General features: G+C 39.5%; 1 protein-coding gene and 1 pseudogene across 1 annotated transcript in view; both read left to right on the top strand.

Moving 5' to 3' along the window:
- Positions 1-777: 777 nt before the first annotated feature.
- On the top strand, positions 778-959 carry LOC118665633 (annotated as a pseudogene).
- A 5,715-nt stretch (positions 960-6,674) lies between these two features.
- CFAP300 (cilia and flagella associated protein 300) overlaps positions 6,675-17,088 on the top strand; it is a 33,025-nt gene continuing 22,611 nt past the window's right edge. The window contains exons 1-2 of the mRNA XM_036324601.1: positions 6,675-6,813; positions 7,034-7,115. Coding sequence (XP_036180494.1) covers positions 6,704-6,813; positions 7,034-7,115 — 192 coding nt within the window. The 5' untranslated portion in view covers positions 6,675-6,703. The remainder of the gene's footprint in view (positions 6,814-7,033; positions 7,116-17,088) is intronic.

Here is a 17,088-nt window from a genome sequence, read left to right as displayed (position 1 = left end):
CCATAGTAAAACAAAGACTTATATTTTTGATATTTATTTTATATATTTAAATGCCATTTAACAAAGAAAAATCAACAAAAAAATGAGTTCGCGTGTCACCTCTGTCATAGGTTCGCCATCACTGGGCTAGGAAGTGGATGGGATCAAAGATAAGTTCCAGGTTTCTAAATTGAGCAATAGGCCGATGGAGGCAGAGTGCAGCTTGAAAAGAGGATGGGACTAGTAGGTACAATCGATGACTATTGTATAGACCGCCACTTCTCATGTAATGTGTATGTGAATCGCCTGAGGAATCTTGTTACCGTGCAGATTCTGATTCAGTAGGCCTGGGATGAGACCAGAGACACTGCATTTCTATAAGTTCCCAAGTGATAATGCTGTTGGTCCATCAACCACATTTTGAGTAGCAAGGTTCTACTCTAGCAACACACAGGTTTGTAAACTTTTTGCCACATAAAAAACAAACCAAAAAACAAAACAAAAAAAAAACCTCTTTTTTTAATTATCATTATTTCCTAAAGAAAGGCTATTCTAATTACCAAAAGGTGAGAATAATTTTAAAATAAAGTTCTTTTATAAAGTTTTAATTTTAAAAAAAGTACACCACTCTTATTTTTCATTTGGCCACAGATGAAGTGAATTTTTTATTAGGAACTGACTTTGAATACTGATCTAAATAAAACAACTTATTGATGAATGACATTTTTCAAGTTTCAAATAGCTATGATCATAGTCACTGTTTCATTCTTCTATAAAAGTCAAAAATCTATCATTATCAGCTTTGCGCAGTGGCAGTATCATAGCCAATGAGGTTTATCCGAGGTGTGATGATTCTAATTGGAAAAAAAAAAATCTATCATTATTTATCAGGAACATACAACCACCAGAATCAACCCAATATTGTTCTTGGTTTCTAAGTCTGTTTGGTAAATCTTTTCCAAATCATTAAAACCATAGAAAATTTACACCAAGTAGAACCACAGAAAGGGCTGCTTTGGAACATGGATATAATTTGATATTACAATTAGCTCCCTCTTCATTTTATTGAATGTTTTTATCAGATTTACTATAGGTCAAATATGTGTGTATTCTAAATTAATCAGATAAAAGCTAGTAGCTTGGCAACTTTAAACAGTGACTAGAGAGCAAGTGCACGGCCAGTGAGAACAATAGTATTAAATTTTAGATAGATGAAAAGGAGCAAGCAGAGTTTAAATACATGAAATAAGAAGGTGACAAAAACTGTTCAATAAATTCCAACTGATTTGTAAGGGCTTTGTAGGCAGAATCAATATTTTATACATTTTGTAATTCCCATAATGCCTAGTATGTAGGGCATATGCTCATTGGCCAGAAGAAAGGAATGTAAAACCTGAAGGAATAATAACAGCTAATGACAGAAAGATGTTTCACTTGGTAAAATTTTACAGTTAAATGAAGTGAAGAGGAGCCAACACGAATAATTAATACATTTATCTTGTGCCAATTTACAATCTAATGAGGCAGTCAGTACTAGTGTGTATGTTTTAAAGATGCTAAACTGAGGTTCGTAGAGAAAACAATCTTTTTTTATAATTTTTTTATTGTTGAAAATATTACATATTCCCCCTTTTCCCCCCAACTGACTCCCTCCAGCCCACTGCAGGCCTTCAGCACCCATATCTGTGCCATGGGTTATGCATATAGCATACAAGATCTTCGGTTGATTACCTCCCACCCTCCCCCGCCTTCCCTCTGAGATTCCACATTCTGTTCCATGCTCTATGCCTTTGGATCCACTCCGTTCATCAGTTTATTTTGTTACTTAGATTTCACATGTGAGTGCGATCATGGGATACTTGTCTTTCTCTGACTGACTTATTTCACTTAGCATGATACTCTCCAGGTCCCTCCATGCTGTCTCAAAGGGTAAGAGATTCTTCTTTTTACTGCTGCCTAGTATTCCATGGTGTAAATGTACCACAGCTTTTTTATCTACTCATCTACTGATGGGCGTTTGGGCTGTTTCCAGATCTTAGCTACGGTAAATTGTGCCGCTATGAACATAGGGGTGCATATGTTCTTTCTGATTGGTGCTTCAGGTTTCTTAGGATATATTCCTAAAAGTGGGATCACTGGGTCAAATCGTAGTTCCATCGTTAATTTTTCTGAGGAAACTTCATACTGTTTTCCATAACGGCTGCACCAGTCTGCATTCCCGCCAGCAGTGTACAAGAGTTCCCTTTTCTCCACATCCGCCAGCACTTGTCATTTGTTGATTTGTTGATGATAGCCATTCTGACAGGTGTGAGGTGATACTTCATTGTCATTTTAATTGGCATCTTTTTGATGATCAGTGACACTGAGCATCTTTTCATATGTCTCTTGGCCATCTGTATGCCCTCTTTGGAGAAGTGTCTATTTAGATCCTTTGCCCATTTTTTAATTGTCTTCCTTTTGTTAAGTCGTATGAGTTCCTTATATATTTTGGATATTGACCCTTTATCGGATGTATCATTGCCAAATATGTTCTCCTGTACAGTGGGTTCTCTTCATGTTGTTGATGGCTTCTTTGCTGTGTAGAAGCTTTTTGTTTTGATGTAGTCCCATTGTTTATTTTCTCCTTTGTTTCCTCTGCCTTAGGAGATGTATCTGTAAATATATTACTACGAGAGATGTCTGAGATTTTGCTGCCTATGGTTTCTCTTAGGGTTTTTATGGTTTCATGACTTACATTTAGGTCTTTTATCCATTTTGAGTTTATTCTTGTGTATGGTGTAAATTGGTGGTCTAGTTTCTTTTTTTTTTTTTGCATGTATCTGTCCAATTTTCCCACACCCTTTATTGAAGAGACTCTTTTGACTCCATTGTATGCTCTTACCTCCTTTGTCAAATAATAATTGAGCATAATGGCTTGGGTTGATTTCTGGGTTCTCTGACCTGTTCCATTGGTCTATATGCCTGTTCTTGTGCCAGTACCAGGCTGTTTTGATTACGTTGGCTTTGTAATCTGGTATTGTGATTCCTCCTTTGTTTTTCTTTCTCAAAATTGCTGCAGCTATTCGGGGGTCTTTTTTGATTCCATGTAAATTTTTGGAGTATTTGTTCTAGCTCTGTGAAATATGCCATTGGTATTTTAATAGAGATTGCATTGAATCTGTAGATTGCTTTGGGTAGTATGGACATTTTAATGATGTTGATTCTATCAATCCATGAACATGGTATATTCTTCCACTTGTTTATATCTTCCTCTATCTCTGTTTTCAATGTCCTATAGTTTTCCGAGTACAGGTCTTTTGCCTCCTTGGTTAAGTTTATTCCTAAGTATCTTAATTTTTTTTGTTGCAATGGTAAGCGGTATTGTTTGTTTAGTTTCTCTTTCTGAGAATTCATTATTAGAACAATTGTTTCTAACTCAATATCTCTAGAGCAGCGATTTTCAACCTTTTCCATCTCATGGCACACATAAACTAATTACTAAATTTCTGTGGCACACCAAAAAATAGATTTTTTGCCAATCTGACAAAAAAAGGTAAAATTTTGATTCATTCACACCAGATGGCTATTGTTTTGTTGGCTGTTGTCATTTTTTAATTTGACAATCTAAGGGGAAATAGGTCAGTGCCCCTTACTAGTCAGGTATTACATGTCTTAAAAATTCTTGCAGCACCCCAGTTGAAAATCGCTGCTCTAGAGAATAACCATAAATTGAGATATGTCAACTCAAACCTTATTTCCTATATACACAAACTATATATTGAGATTCTGTTATTAGAAGCCCATATGAAAATAGCCATTAATATTAATGACTGCCATACATTGTAAGTTTTAGTGTCATTCATTGTGGTAATCACTTCATACCAAGTAACTAATTTAATCTTCATGATAACCTCAGGAGGTAAAAAAAAATTTATCTTCAATTTACAGATGAGGCAACCCAGTAGAGCTAGAATTGGGTTTCTGATCTGACTTTATTTCCATGCTATTAAGCATAGGTATACTATGAAAATACCAAAACTGATCATAAAAATCAATAAAGATAAAAGAAACCACAAACATATGTGAAATTAAACACAATATGAGAACTGCTTTGTAAATATGAAAGGTTGTTTTCTCCCCATATATACTTGTCTGGCCAAAGTTTGTTAAAGTGAAATTTAGACTGAAGACATCTTTATCTGGTAAATCTCCCTGTGAAAAATATTCTTTATTGCTCTGAAAACTAGAAAAAAAATTAATCTCTGTAATTATGGGTATTTGTACTCTTTTTGCTTCTTTGTTGTTTTTTTCTCTATTAAACATGTGCTGTTTCTGTGATTATTTTAAAATTTAGAGATCATTGGGAGATACTAAAAAAAAAAAAACCAAAACCATTGTCAAGCCTGAATTAATAAAGGTTGTATAGACAGAATATATACCATTCATGTATATTTAAGTGACAACTAACAATTAGAAAACTATCAATTTCCAAGTAAACACTGAACTTTAAGACTATGCACTCAAAATATAATCACTGATTATAAGGTTGAAAAAAAGATGATGAATTTCATCAACACAATAAAATGATTTACTTTTGAATAATGGAAAAAAATAAGCAAAGAAGTTCCTAAACTTAAATTAGTATCTTAAACCCAAAATGAAAAGAACTATAACTCTATTTTTATTTTGGGATTTAAAATAAAACACAAAGAGCACATATATCAAACTTCATCACATTGTACATTTTAAGTATGTGCAGTATATCAATTATATCTCAATAAAGTTGGAAAAACCTGGAAAAAAATTACTATGTTGTTAGGTCCTGTGGAAAATGCTTTTATAAAGTATTAAGCAGAAATAGTCACCAGATTTTTTTTTAAGGGCCATTTCAATTCAATGGGTTAGAAATCTTCAGTCTGCTTATCAATATACAGAGCTAGGTTAAATGGGAAACCATGTAGAAAAAATTAAAATGAGCTTAAAAAATTATTTTGAGCTGAATCATGGACATACTAATAAATGTGAGACTATTTCCATGAGTCTATGTAGGCAAAAAAGCAAACATGGCACATAAAATAGGCTTAATTGTGCTTCATTAAAATTAAGAATTTCTGGTCATCAAAGCTACGAACAAGCTACAGACAAAAAAGAAAATATTTGCAACACATATAGGGTGTCCCCCCCCCAAAAAAAAAAATGTATACACCTTTAGCAGCTGATGGCTGTAGATTCTATTTCATTTTGAAAATTAAATGTATTTTAACATACACTGCCTTTATAGTGTGTATGAATGTTTGGAGGGACACCCTGTATATCTGGCACTGGACTTAAATTATAAACTTCCCTTAAATAAGAAAAGACTGACAACCTTCCATGGGCAAAACACGTGACTAAGCACTTCCCTGAAGAAGATACCCAACCCATCACTATGCATATAAAAAAGCGCTCGACAACATTAACTATCAAGGAAACGCAAACTTAAACATCACAATGAGAAATTAATACAACCTCACCAGCGTGGGCTGTTTGCAAAAATGCAGAACAACTGGAAATCTCACATTGCTAGTTGGTGTGTAAGTTGATCTACTTTAGAAAACTTCTGGCAGTGTCCAGTAAAACCAGTATGCCCGATGGCTAAGCACTTCCGAGCGCGGATATATTCCCAAGGGGAATGAGTGCATCAGCCCATCAAAAGACATGCGCCCTGCTCTGGCCCCACCGCTTAGTTGGTTGGAGTGTCTTCCCAAAAGGTTGTGGGTTCTATTCCCCGTCAGGGCATACATACACCTAGGTTTCGGGTTTGATCTTCAGTTGGGGTGCGTACTGGAGGCAACCCATCAATGTTTCTCTCCTCTCTCGTTCTCTCTCCCTCTCTCTCTACCTTCCTCCCTCTCTCAAAACATATCCTCAGATGAAGATGTAAAAAAAAAAAGGCAAGTACCCAATGTTTGTGACTGCTTCTAGAATACCCTCCAAGTGTAAACAACCCAAAAGGATAAACTGGTTTAGTAATACAATGGAGTACTAATCAGTGTGTGTGTTTCTCTCTCCTGCTGCTGTGGACAGCAATAATCAAGATCAGTTCTTGAAGACTAGGGGGAAAGGAAAGGGGATTAGCAAAGAGGTGGGAAAAAACGATCCCCACATTCCGAAGCCAGATCCACCGCAACTAGACAAAACAAGAATGATAGATACAAAGGTAATTTTTCAATACAAAATAAGAATTGTGTGTCTATTAAACAGCCTATTGCACTGTGGTGTGTATGTCAACATTGCTTTAGCCTTCAGATGTCCCTTTACAAAAAGCCAGATGGTAAAGCCATAGTTTCCCCGGTAGGTAGTCACGTCGTCGTAGGCATTTGTCTTCCAAAATAGATAAACCTAATTAACTCAGAATAATTTTTCTTCAGAAATGTTTGAGTCATCACACTTAGATAACTATAAATCCAAGATTACCACCACCTTTGAGACAAGGAATGCAACCCGCGCACAGTTTTTATTATCAGGAGTTCATTCCTACAAGAATGCATTGGCAATTTTTCTAGTTATCACAGCCGCTAGGCCGGGGGTGGAGGAGTGTGAGTGCTGGCGCCCTGCCCGCCCGGAGCTGGGACCGAGGACCCGGCGGGGGAAGACGCGTGGCCCCGCCCCCGCCCCGGCACGCCCCGCCCCCGCCCCGCCCCCACGGCGTCGGCCTCCGCGTCTCTATGGAAACGGCGCCCACTACAGCGCAGCGGGGACCACGATGGCGGCCGGGGAGCCGGGCGATTTGGGCGGCTACTGCTTCAGATTTCTGCCCCAGAAAACCTTCGCGTCTCTGAGCACGCAGGAGACCCCCAGCCGGCTCCGCCAGTGGTGAGGGGCCGGGGGGCGAGGAGGAGCGCCCCTGGGCCTTCGCGGCTGTGGAGACGCGGGCCGGCGTCGGGGTGTCGGGGCGGACGGGGCGGGGCGGCCCCATCTTGAACGGGACCCCGAGGGCCGGTGACGCGCGCAGGGGCGGACTCCGGGGGTGGAACTGGCCGCTGTGCCTTCGGAGGGGCCGGCCCCAAGCTGACTTTCCCCTCCTGTGCTCCAGGTCCATGCTGGGCAGAATCCAGGCCCAGGCGTTCGGGTTTGACCAGGTGTTCCGGGCCTACCGGAAGGACGACTTCGTCATGGTTGGTATGGGGGCTGGAGAGCTTCCGGGGTCCCTGCCGGAGTTCAATCCCCCACTTGGGCGTAGATTGTATGAACGCTCCACCGCGCAGGGACGTTGTTTCTTGGAGTTGCAAGTGATAAGTTTTTAAAGGAACTTCTACTTTTCCCATCACCATACATTATTAGCTCAATTTTGGAAAGTCGGCCTTTGTTTTTAATAGGCACATCTCAGTTTTGAGTATTTATTAACCCAGCTTTATCCCCAGCTTTCATCACTAGGCTTAGCTTCAAATTACTTTTTTTTTTTAAATATATACAGAGAGGAAGGGAGAAAGATAGAGAGTTAGAAACATCGATGAGAGAGAAACATCCATCAGCTGCCTCCTGCACACTCCCCACCGGGGATGTGCCCGCAACCAAGGTACATGCCCTTGACCAGAATCGAACCTGGGACCCTTCAGTCTGCAGGCCGACACTCTATCCACTGAGCCAAACCGCTTAGGGCTCTAATTACTTTTGTTTGGGCAAACCCAATCTGTCTTTGAGAAAACAGGCTCAAAGAGCAGTCCCAAATGAGGAATCAAAAATAAATAAATAAATAAAATAAGTGGTTTGAAAAGGCAAAAGCTCACTTGAAACAAGTTCTGGTGTGTTGGTTAAAATTAAGTCACATTATTTTTAATTCCTGGGTTTTTTCCTCAGTCAAATGGAAAAAACGGTTGTGGTCTGTGATACGATCTTTGCTGTTTTTGTCCTTCGGGCGCTGATTTATTCAGTCATCCACCAGCACTTCCTGAGGGCCCACCATGTGCTAGAAATGTTGTCAAGTGCTGGGGATACAAGACCCAACAAGACCGACAGGAGCCTGGCTTTCAGGGATCCCACGGGCCGTGGCAAGACTGTCAATAAACAAAAATCCGATCCTCCCAGAGAGAGCGAAGGAAATAGTAGCCTACTGAGTACATCAGTGTATTGACTGTGAGGGTATGTTAGGTTCCCAGGACTGTTGCACCAAAATCTCACAAAATAAGTGGCTCAATACAACAGAAATATATTATCTCGCAGTTTTAGAAGCGAAAGTCCAAAATCAAGGTGTCGGCAGAGTGATGCTCCCTCTGAAATCTGTAGAGAAGAATCCTTCCTTCCCTCTTCCTCGCTTCCAGTGGTTGCCAGCCATCCTTGGCACGCCTTGGCTTGCCACTGCACAACTTTCATCTCTACCCACGTCAGCATCCCTTAGCCGTCTGTCTTCATGTGTCTATGTCTGTGTCTCTTTTTATAAGAACACCAGTGAATATTAAGGGCCCACCCTACACTAATTACATCTGCAACAACCCTGTTTCCAACTAAGATCGCTTTCTGAGGTTCTAGGAAGGACATGAGTTTTGGTGGGCACACAAATTCAACCTTTAATAGAGGGTAAGTGGGTTAAATGTCTATTTCTCTTTCCCTAAAATAGTGTTATAATGTTAACATAATATGCTAATATAAGGCTACTGATGATGACATGAATGATGTGTCTCAAATATTCATGGTTAGATTTTTATAGTTTTATATTTTTCATTTATACCAGTACTGGCTCTCAATAATTTAAAAAAATATATTTTAATAGGCACATCTCATTTTTGAGTATTTATTAACCCAGCTTTATCACCAGCTTTTTAATTCTGAATTTGAGAGTGTTATAAAAATTTTTAAATATATTTTTATTGACTTCAGAGAGGAAGGAAGAGGGAGAGAAACATCAATGATGAGAATCATTGATTGGCTGCCTCCTACACACCCCCTACTGGGGATTGAGCCCGCAATCCAGGCATGTGCCCATGACCGGAATCAAACCTGGGACCCTTCAATCCACAGGCTGACGCTCTATCCACTGAGCCAAACCAGCTAGGGCACAAAATTTTTAATGTAAGTCACTTATTCAGTAAGTATTTATTGAATACTTACTATGTCCCTGCTCAGGGGTGTTAAAAAGATTTGATCCCAGCTTGCAAAACATATACAGTTTGGAAGCTAGAAATGTAAAATACTCTCTACAATACAATAAAATAATTGCTATAATGGAGGATATATCAGGTATCCTAGGCAAGGAAAAAAGACCACTCCATGGGGAAGGGCATTTGTGTTTGGAAAAATTTCATGGAGGAGAGTGTAGAATTCATATGGGTTGTATATTAGACACAATTCCTCAGTAGATTCAAGACTCATTCATAAAGCACAGCCAATTTTCTTAAAACCAGGCGATTTTTTTTCTTCATGTTTGTTAACCCTAATTTATTTTTCCTATGAGATAGATGCTATTATTTCCATACTAGAGGCCGGGTACACGAATTTGTGCACAGGTGGGGTCCCTCAGCCTGGCCAGAAACCGGGGCCGATCGGGGCCATCTTGCCCAGACCTATCTGGGCCTGGCGGGGGCTGGCCAGCCGGGGGGAGGGACCGCAGGAGCTTGGCCAGCCACCTGAGGTTGGCTGTGGGAGCGCACTGACCACCAGGGGGCAGCTCTGGCATTGAATGTCTGCCCCCTGGTGGTCAGTGTGCATCATAACTACCAGCCAGTCGTCCTGTGGTAACAGTCGCTTAGGCTTTTATATATAACAGCGGTTCTCAACCTGTGGGTCGCGACCCCTTTGGCAGTCAAACGACCCTTTTCACAGGGGTCGCCTAAGACCATCCTGCATATCAGATATTTACATTATGATTCATAACAGCAACATTACAGTTATGAAGTAGCAACGAAAATAATTTTACGGTTGGGTCACAACATGAGGAACTGTATTTAAAGGGCCAGAAGGTTGAGAACCACTGATATATAGAGATTCCAATTCAAAGAGATGTACTCATACAATCATCATTGTTACTTGTGTAACTAATTTGGAGGAAATAAAGCATTGTGGCTAAGAGTGTGACCCAGGAGGGGATTTGAATCTTCAGGGCCCCTCACTAGCTCAAGCTCCTCAGTTGCAGAAACCCTTTCCAAGGAACTCTAAGAGACTACAAATATGGTCACATGGTCATATGCTTTTGAAATTTTTCAAAAATAGATGTTTTTGTATTCTTAAAGCCCCTAAAATTATATAACTTAAGCCCTATAAAACCTAGATTCTTTCGATTTGTCCTCTAGTCAGATTCTAACTCTGCCACTTAATAAGCTATATAACATGGGGCAAGTTACTTAACCTTCCTCAGCCTCCATTTTTCTGCAAAATGATCATATGCTTGAAAGTATTTTTTTAATATTAAAATAATGCTCAGTTGCTGATAGAATTGTTATGAAGATTAAAGAAAATAATATAGAAAAATATTTCACAAATGCCTGGCTCGTATTGTTAATATTTGTATACTACTTTACAAAGTGTTTTTTCTTTCTTTTTTTTTTTTTTTTTTTTGTTAATCCTTACCTAAGGATATTTTTCCATTGATTTTTAGAAAGAGGGGAAGACAGAAAGAAATATCTATGTGTGAGAAACACTTCGATTGGTTGGCTCCTGCATGGGCCCTGGGGCCCGGCCTAAGGAATCGAACCCGGAACCCTTTGGTTTGCCGGCCGACATTCTATCCACTGAGACAAACCGGCTAGGGCAGTGATGGCGAACCTATGACGCATGTCAGAGGTGCCACGCAAACTCATTTTTTTGGTTGATTTTTCTTTGTTAAATGGCATTTAAATATCTATATATATAAAGGCCTAAGCGACCGTCTGACCGTTAGCTATGACGCACACTGACCACCAGGGGACAGATGCTCAACGTAGGAGCTGCCGAGCGACAGCAACTTTGTAGAGTGCCCTCTCTCATTCTGGGACCCCTCGGGGAATGTCAGACTGCCAGTTTCGGCCCGACCCCCACAGGCCAGGCCGAGGGACCCCACCTGATGGAGGGACCCCGCTCACTCCGCAGATGCCCTTCGAGCCCCGGTCACCCCAGGTGCGGCCAGCTAGGGAGGGACCGAGGGAGGTTGGCTCCAGGGCGTGTCTGGCCCATTTAGCCCAGTCCTGCCCTGCCGGCCACCTTCTAATTAATTTCCTTTCAATGTGCACGAATTCGTGCACTGAGCCTCTAATATAAATAAATATCAAAAATATAAGTCTTTGTTTTACTATGGTTGCAAATATCAAAAAATTTCTATATGTGACAGCACCAGAGTTAAGTTAGCGTTTTTCAAAATGCTGGCACGCCGAGCTCAAAAGGTTCACCATCACTGGGCTAGGGCCAAAGTGTTTTTCTATAGCAATAGTGACTACTGTTTGCCAGATTAGCTTTCATCACTTTTTACACATTTGTCACTAACCTTTTCAACAATCTGGTAAATTTGGTGTTTTGATCCCCATTTTATAGCTTAGGAAACTAAAGCTCAGAATAGTTAGATAATTTGTGCAACAATGCCCAGCAAATGGTAGAATCCAGGCCTTCAGACTTAAACATCCATGTCATTTCTACTACAAACCTCATAGCTGAACAAAGGGTATTGTTAAACTAGAATTCCAGATCCTGGATTTTTCTTTTCAGTTTAAAAATGAATTCTGTTCCAAAGTTCATTTGTGAGGTAGTAAATGGATGGAAAGAAGGAAGGGAACATTCATCCAGCAAACATTCTTTTAGTTCCTAGGTCTGTGCTGATGAACAAGATAGTTAAGGCGAGGGGAACACCAAAGACCTCATTGCAGAGTGAACAGTGATATCAAACAAAGCGTGTGCACAGGTACTGTGGTGGCACAAACGAGAAAGTGACTTTCTGACTGCAGTGGTCAGAGGAGGGTTTACAGAAGTCACTTGAAAGAAGTGGAGAAGTTTGTCAGGTGGACAAAGTGAGGAAACAATGTTAGACAGCTGGGTGGGGCAATATTTTAGAAGACCTCTTGAGCCATGCAAAGGAGTTTGAGCTTTAGCTAGCTAATGAGGAGTAACTGAAAGGTTTTTAGCAAGACAATAAAATGTAAAATACTGAGATCAGTGTGGTAGAAGTATATAGGTTAAGCAAGACAGTAAAATACTGAGATCAGTGTGGTAGAAGTGTGGAGGGTACATTGTTAGGACTGAGTTTGGAAGCAATGAGACCAAATTGGAAAGTGCTTCTCAATTATGATGATGTTCTCAGTTAAGACAATAGCACCAAGTTAAAAACAACAACAACAAAACACCATAATAGCTTGAAGAGATGTTTATGAAAAAGGCAGTACACAAGGACTGATAAAATATTCAGAGTAAGGCACTAAGTTTCCCATTTGGTTGACTGGAGTGGCAGATGATGCAAACAAATAAAATGAATTCAGTTTTAGGCGTGCTAAGTTTGAGGTGTATCAAAGCGGCCATATCCTAGATGGGTGAATATAAGATCTCACTCTGAGTCTTAAGAGAGCACCGGGCTCAGTATACGGTGTTGGCATCCTCGCCACGGGCTGGGGATAATGGGAGGGGAATCTTTCACAGGAACTGCAAGGAAGCTCCTCAATTTACAGGGCTCTCCCGAAGACATGCACAACACATCTGCTTACATTTCATGACCAGACTGCATACCTCTCATGGTTACAGCCACAGAGACGAGAAGTGCAGACTTTTAGCTGAGCACCTACATGACTAAACAAATTGTGATTTCTTGAGGGAGAGGAGAGAATTGACATTGGATTAGAAACCAGCAGTGTCATATAGATAAAAATATCAAATATTATATTTCACATGTGTGGCATACAGTAGGCATACATTAAGAATTATATAGAGCCCTAACTTGGTTTCGGGCTTGATCTCCAGTAGGGAGTGTGCAGGAGACAGCTGATCGATGTTTCTCTCTGTAATTGATGTTTCTAACTCTATCTCCCTTCCTCTCTGTAAAAATCAAATATATTTTTAAAGGAATTATATAGGAAATATATTAATTTTAGAAGTATTTTTCAAACTCATTCTATGAAACAAGTTTATTCAAATCTTCACATGCATTTTATCATCAGTATCTTTGTTATCACTCTAGTTTATGAGTCATCTAATATTTTTCCAAAACACATCAGCTTTCCTAAAGTTATTTGAGATATAGAGAATCTCTTCTAATGCCTCACTGGAAATTCTCTAACAAACCCAAAATATATTTGCATACATTAAGGTAGGTTTTGGGTTTTTTTATTCGTTAGGTGTGTAATTTTAATCCCAATGACAACTATCATATTGCTTTCTTTAAGGAGCCTTTATGAAGACTTACTTCCATTAGCTCCACATCAATTCATTGCAGGCCATTTAGCCTACTTCCATTTATAATAACTTAAATGTAATTTGTAAGTTAATACCCCTCCCGAAAAATGACTAAATCTTAATTAAATTCCCTGCTTTAGAGATTTGTTCAGAAGATGTCTAAAAAGCATTCAAAACCAGTATTGATTGAGAGTCATTCCAGCTTGTTACTTTTTTTTTTTTTAATGAATTCATACCCTGGCCAGTGGGCTTAGTGGTTAGAGCACTGGCCTGTGCACTAAAGGGTCATGGGTTCAATTCCCAGTCAAGGACATGTACCTGGGTTGCAGGTTCCATACCAGGCCCAGTGGGGGCACGTGCGGGAGGCAACTAATTGACGTGTCTCTCTCACATTGATGTCTCTCTCTCTCTCTGCCCCTCCCTCTCTCCCTTCCACTCTCTCTAGAAATCAATGAAAAAAAAATGCCCTCGGGTGAGAATTAACAACAAGAAAAGGACCTGTCCATTGATTTTTAGAGAGAGAAACATCAATGATGCAGCATCTATAAGCTGCCTCCTGTACACACCCCCACCGGGGACCAAACCTGTAACCCAGCATGTGCCCCTGACTGGGAATTAAAAGGCCAACCACCTGGTGCCCAGGATGGCAACATCTGTAAGCTGCCTCCCGTACACCCCCAACCAACTGAACCACACTGGCCAGGGTGTAGCCCTTTTCTTTTCAAACATGTACATTATATATACTAAAATAGATGTGCAAACACTACTTTGAAACTTTATAAGGCAAAACTTGCTTTTTTTCTGAGGAATAACTTTGGGGAAAACTTACTTTGTAACTGGGCATGTATGATACCTGTAACATGTTTGCCTTTATCCTCCACCACTAAATGTAAACTCCACGGGGACAGGGACTTTGTTTTGCTTGTCATAATGTAGACAGACATTCACAAACACTTGTTGACTATTCATCTTCACACCTGGTCCCTTTCTCATTAAATGCCAGGCATCCTGCCTGGTGTTTTCATACAAAATTCCCAGGAGTCACCTTTGATTCCTCTGGCTCCCTTTGTTCCTTCTTCCTCAATATGCTTTGAATCCATTCACTTCTCTACCTCCCTACTTGCTATGGGCTTGACTGATGTGAATATTAGATATTCTGAGTTATAGCATAATCCTCTCTCCCAACTAGTCTCTATAGCCCTTCAATTTATTCTCTATACTACACCCAAAATTAACTCTTAATGACTCTAATCACCTTTCTTCTGCTTAAATCCTTCAGTGTCTTCCTCCTGACCTTAACTCAAAATACTGATCAACCTAGATAGATCTTAGATCAACATCAAAATTTTTGACCCGGCCCTAAACAGTTTGGCTCAGTGGAGAGAGCACCGGCCTGCAGACCGTAGGGTCCCAGGTTCGATTCCAGATTCCGGTCAAGGGCATGGTTGCAGGCTCCTCCCTGACCCAGGCTCGTGCAGGAGGCAACCAATCGATGTGTTTCTCTCACATCAATATTTGTCTTTCCCTCTGTCTTCCACTCTCTCTAAAAATCAATGGAAAAATATCCTCGGGTGAGAATTTTTAAAAAAAGAAAGAAAATATTATTTAAAAAAAAAAATTTTAACCTTATCTACAAGGTCTAGTGCAAGCATGTCAAATTCAAAGGCTAACACAGACCAAATAAACAAGGTTTAAGTTTATGTGGGCCGCAAAAAAAAACAAAAGCTTCAATTTTCATAGAAACGTAGGTTTATTTTGATAGAGACATGCTGAATACAAAGGGCTGAAATAAATGAGTAATCGTTAACATAAAATAATAGGACATTTAAATAAAAATTAATATTTTTCTTGAACATTAACTTACCAGACACTGAATAACTGCACAAATTAATAAGTGTAACGCAAATGAACCAATTTTTCTTGTTCTCTGAAAGCAAAATATTTCCTGTTTCACACACCAAGTCAGTCCAAGACTAACGACATGGTGATCGGCTGCTAAAATATTCTCTGCTAGTATTAGTGGAGAGAAATGGTGCGCCTTTGCGTAAGGCATGTAAGGGAAATTAATGCAACACGATTATAGTAATCAGTCATTAGCCAACGTAGTTGGTTATTAATAATTATGTATAACAGGATATTGTAAAAATTAAGTTACGAAATTTTTATTAAAATGTCCCTTTCATACTGTTACATTGGCTGGGCCGCAAAAATATTTGTTGTGGGCTTGATGCGCTTGGTCTAGCGTAAGTCCCCAGCCTCATCTGGCCATTGCCCCTTGGACTCTGGTCACACTGAACCTCATTTCCTTGAATGGGATGCTCCCTCCTTTCTCACATTATGGAGTTTAAACTTGCCATTTTTTCCACCTTAAATTATATATATATATAATCTCCAGTGTCTTGCTAGAACCATATCAGGACAGCTTGACTGATAAATTTTAAATAATCTTTGCTGATTGCTAAACTATTGGGTCATGGAATCCACCATGGAAATCAGCAGATGCTACAAATCAGGGTTTTGGCAGAGGAAGGGATATCAGTTGTTAAACATTTAGCAACTAACCTGCTACTCACCTTTCTCATCTAAACCTAAATGTTCTTTCTGTATTAACCTTTCTTCCCAACATTATTAGATTAGTCTGCCTATTATGTACTTTTATAACACCCCGCACTTCATAATACTCATGGCAGGGACTGTGTCCATTTGATTTTGGAATTGGGAAGTCAGGTGGAGTCCATTAGTTGAGTAGTGGAGCAGCAGCCAGATACAGAAGAATAACTGGTAGAGAAGGGAAACAAGAAGCTATTTAGGAAAAGTGTGATGGCTTGAAAGGAATGTTGAAATAAGAGAAATATTTATTGCAACAATCTAAGCTCTAAGAACAATTCATAGAGTCAACAATCTCTATCCCCTACCTTCTCTGCACCACCACCCCACCCCCCGCCCCCGCTCCCGCACAACACTACAACCACCACTTCTGAGGTAACTATTAATGTTTTGGTATATGTTCTTCCATACTTTTCTTTATTTTCATATAAATAGAGACTTTATCTTGTTTTTTTTGTTTGTTTTTTGTTTTTTATCATACATATTAAACTATTCTTTTTCTACTCAAAACGCTCATGGTTTTCCTTCAGAGTCAATGCAGCAGATGTTTATTGAGTAACTGCTCTGTGCCAGGCCCCACTCTAGACCCTGGGAATATAGCAGTTAGTAAGAAAGACAAGGCTCCTACTCCTGTGGAGCTTACATTCTAACATGGACTCTCTCTCCAGTAACTGCATGCCACCTAGTGTAAATGTACTGTATGTTATTCCACCTTTCTTATATTGATGGACATTGAACCTGTTTCTAGGTTTTGTCACTACAAACAATACTATAAAAAATTTTATACATAAATCTTAATCTATTGGTTATTTTATTTATGCAGGACACATACCCGAAAGTGGAATTTGTTGGATCATAAGATATGCATGTTTTTAATGTTCAAGATTAATATCCAGTTCCTTCTCAAAAGGTTATAAAAATTCATACTTCCACCAGCAGTGTGTGAGAGTACATAGTTCCTGGTACTTCTGCCAAAGTTACCAGTCTTTAAATCTTGCCAGTGTAATGGGTAAAAGTGATGTCTCTTAGTTTTTATTTTCATTTCTCTATTCTTTAAGTTGAGCATATTTTTGTAAATTTATTGGCTATTTGTATGTTTATATGACTTTTTATAGCCTTTGTCCATGTTTAGTTTTTTATAGTTTTTTGTTTTTGTTTTTTAGAGAGAGAGAGAGAGAGAGAGAGAGAGAGAGAGAGAGAGAG

The sequence above is a fragment of the Myotis myotis genome, unplaced genomic scaffold (genome assembly GCF_014108235.1).
Source record: "Myotis myotis isolate mMyoMyo1 unplaced genomic scaffold, mMyoMyo1.p scaffold_m19_p_10, whole genome shotgun sequence".
Classification (NCBI taxonomy): domain Eukaryota; kingdom Metazoa; phylum Chordata; class Mammalia; order Chiroptera; family Vespertilionidae; genus Myotis; species Myotis myotis.
This window is presented reverse-complemented; position numbering and strand designations above follow the sequence as displayed.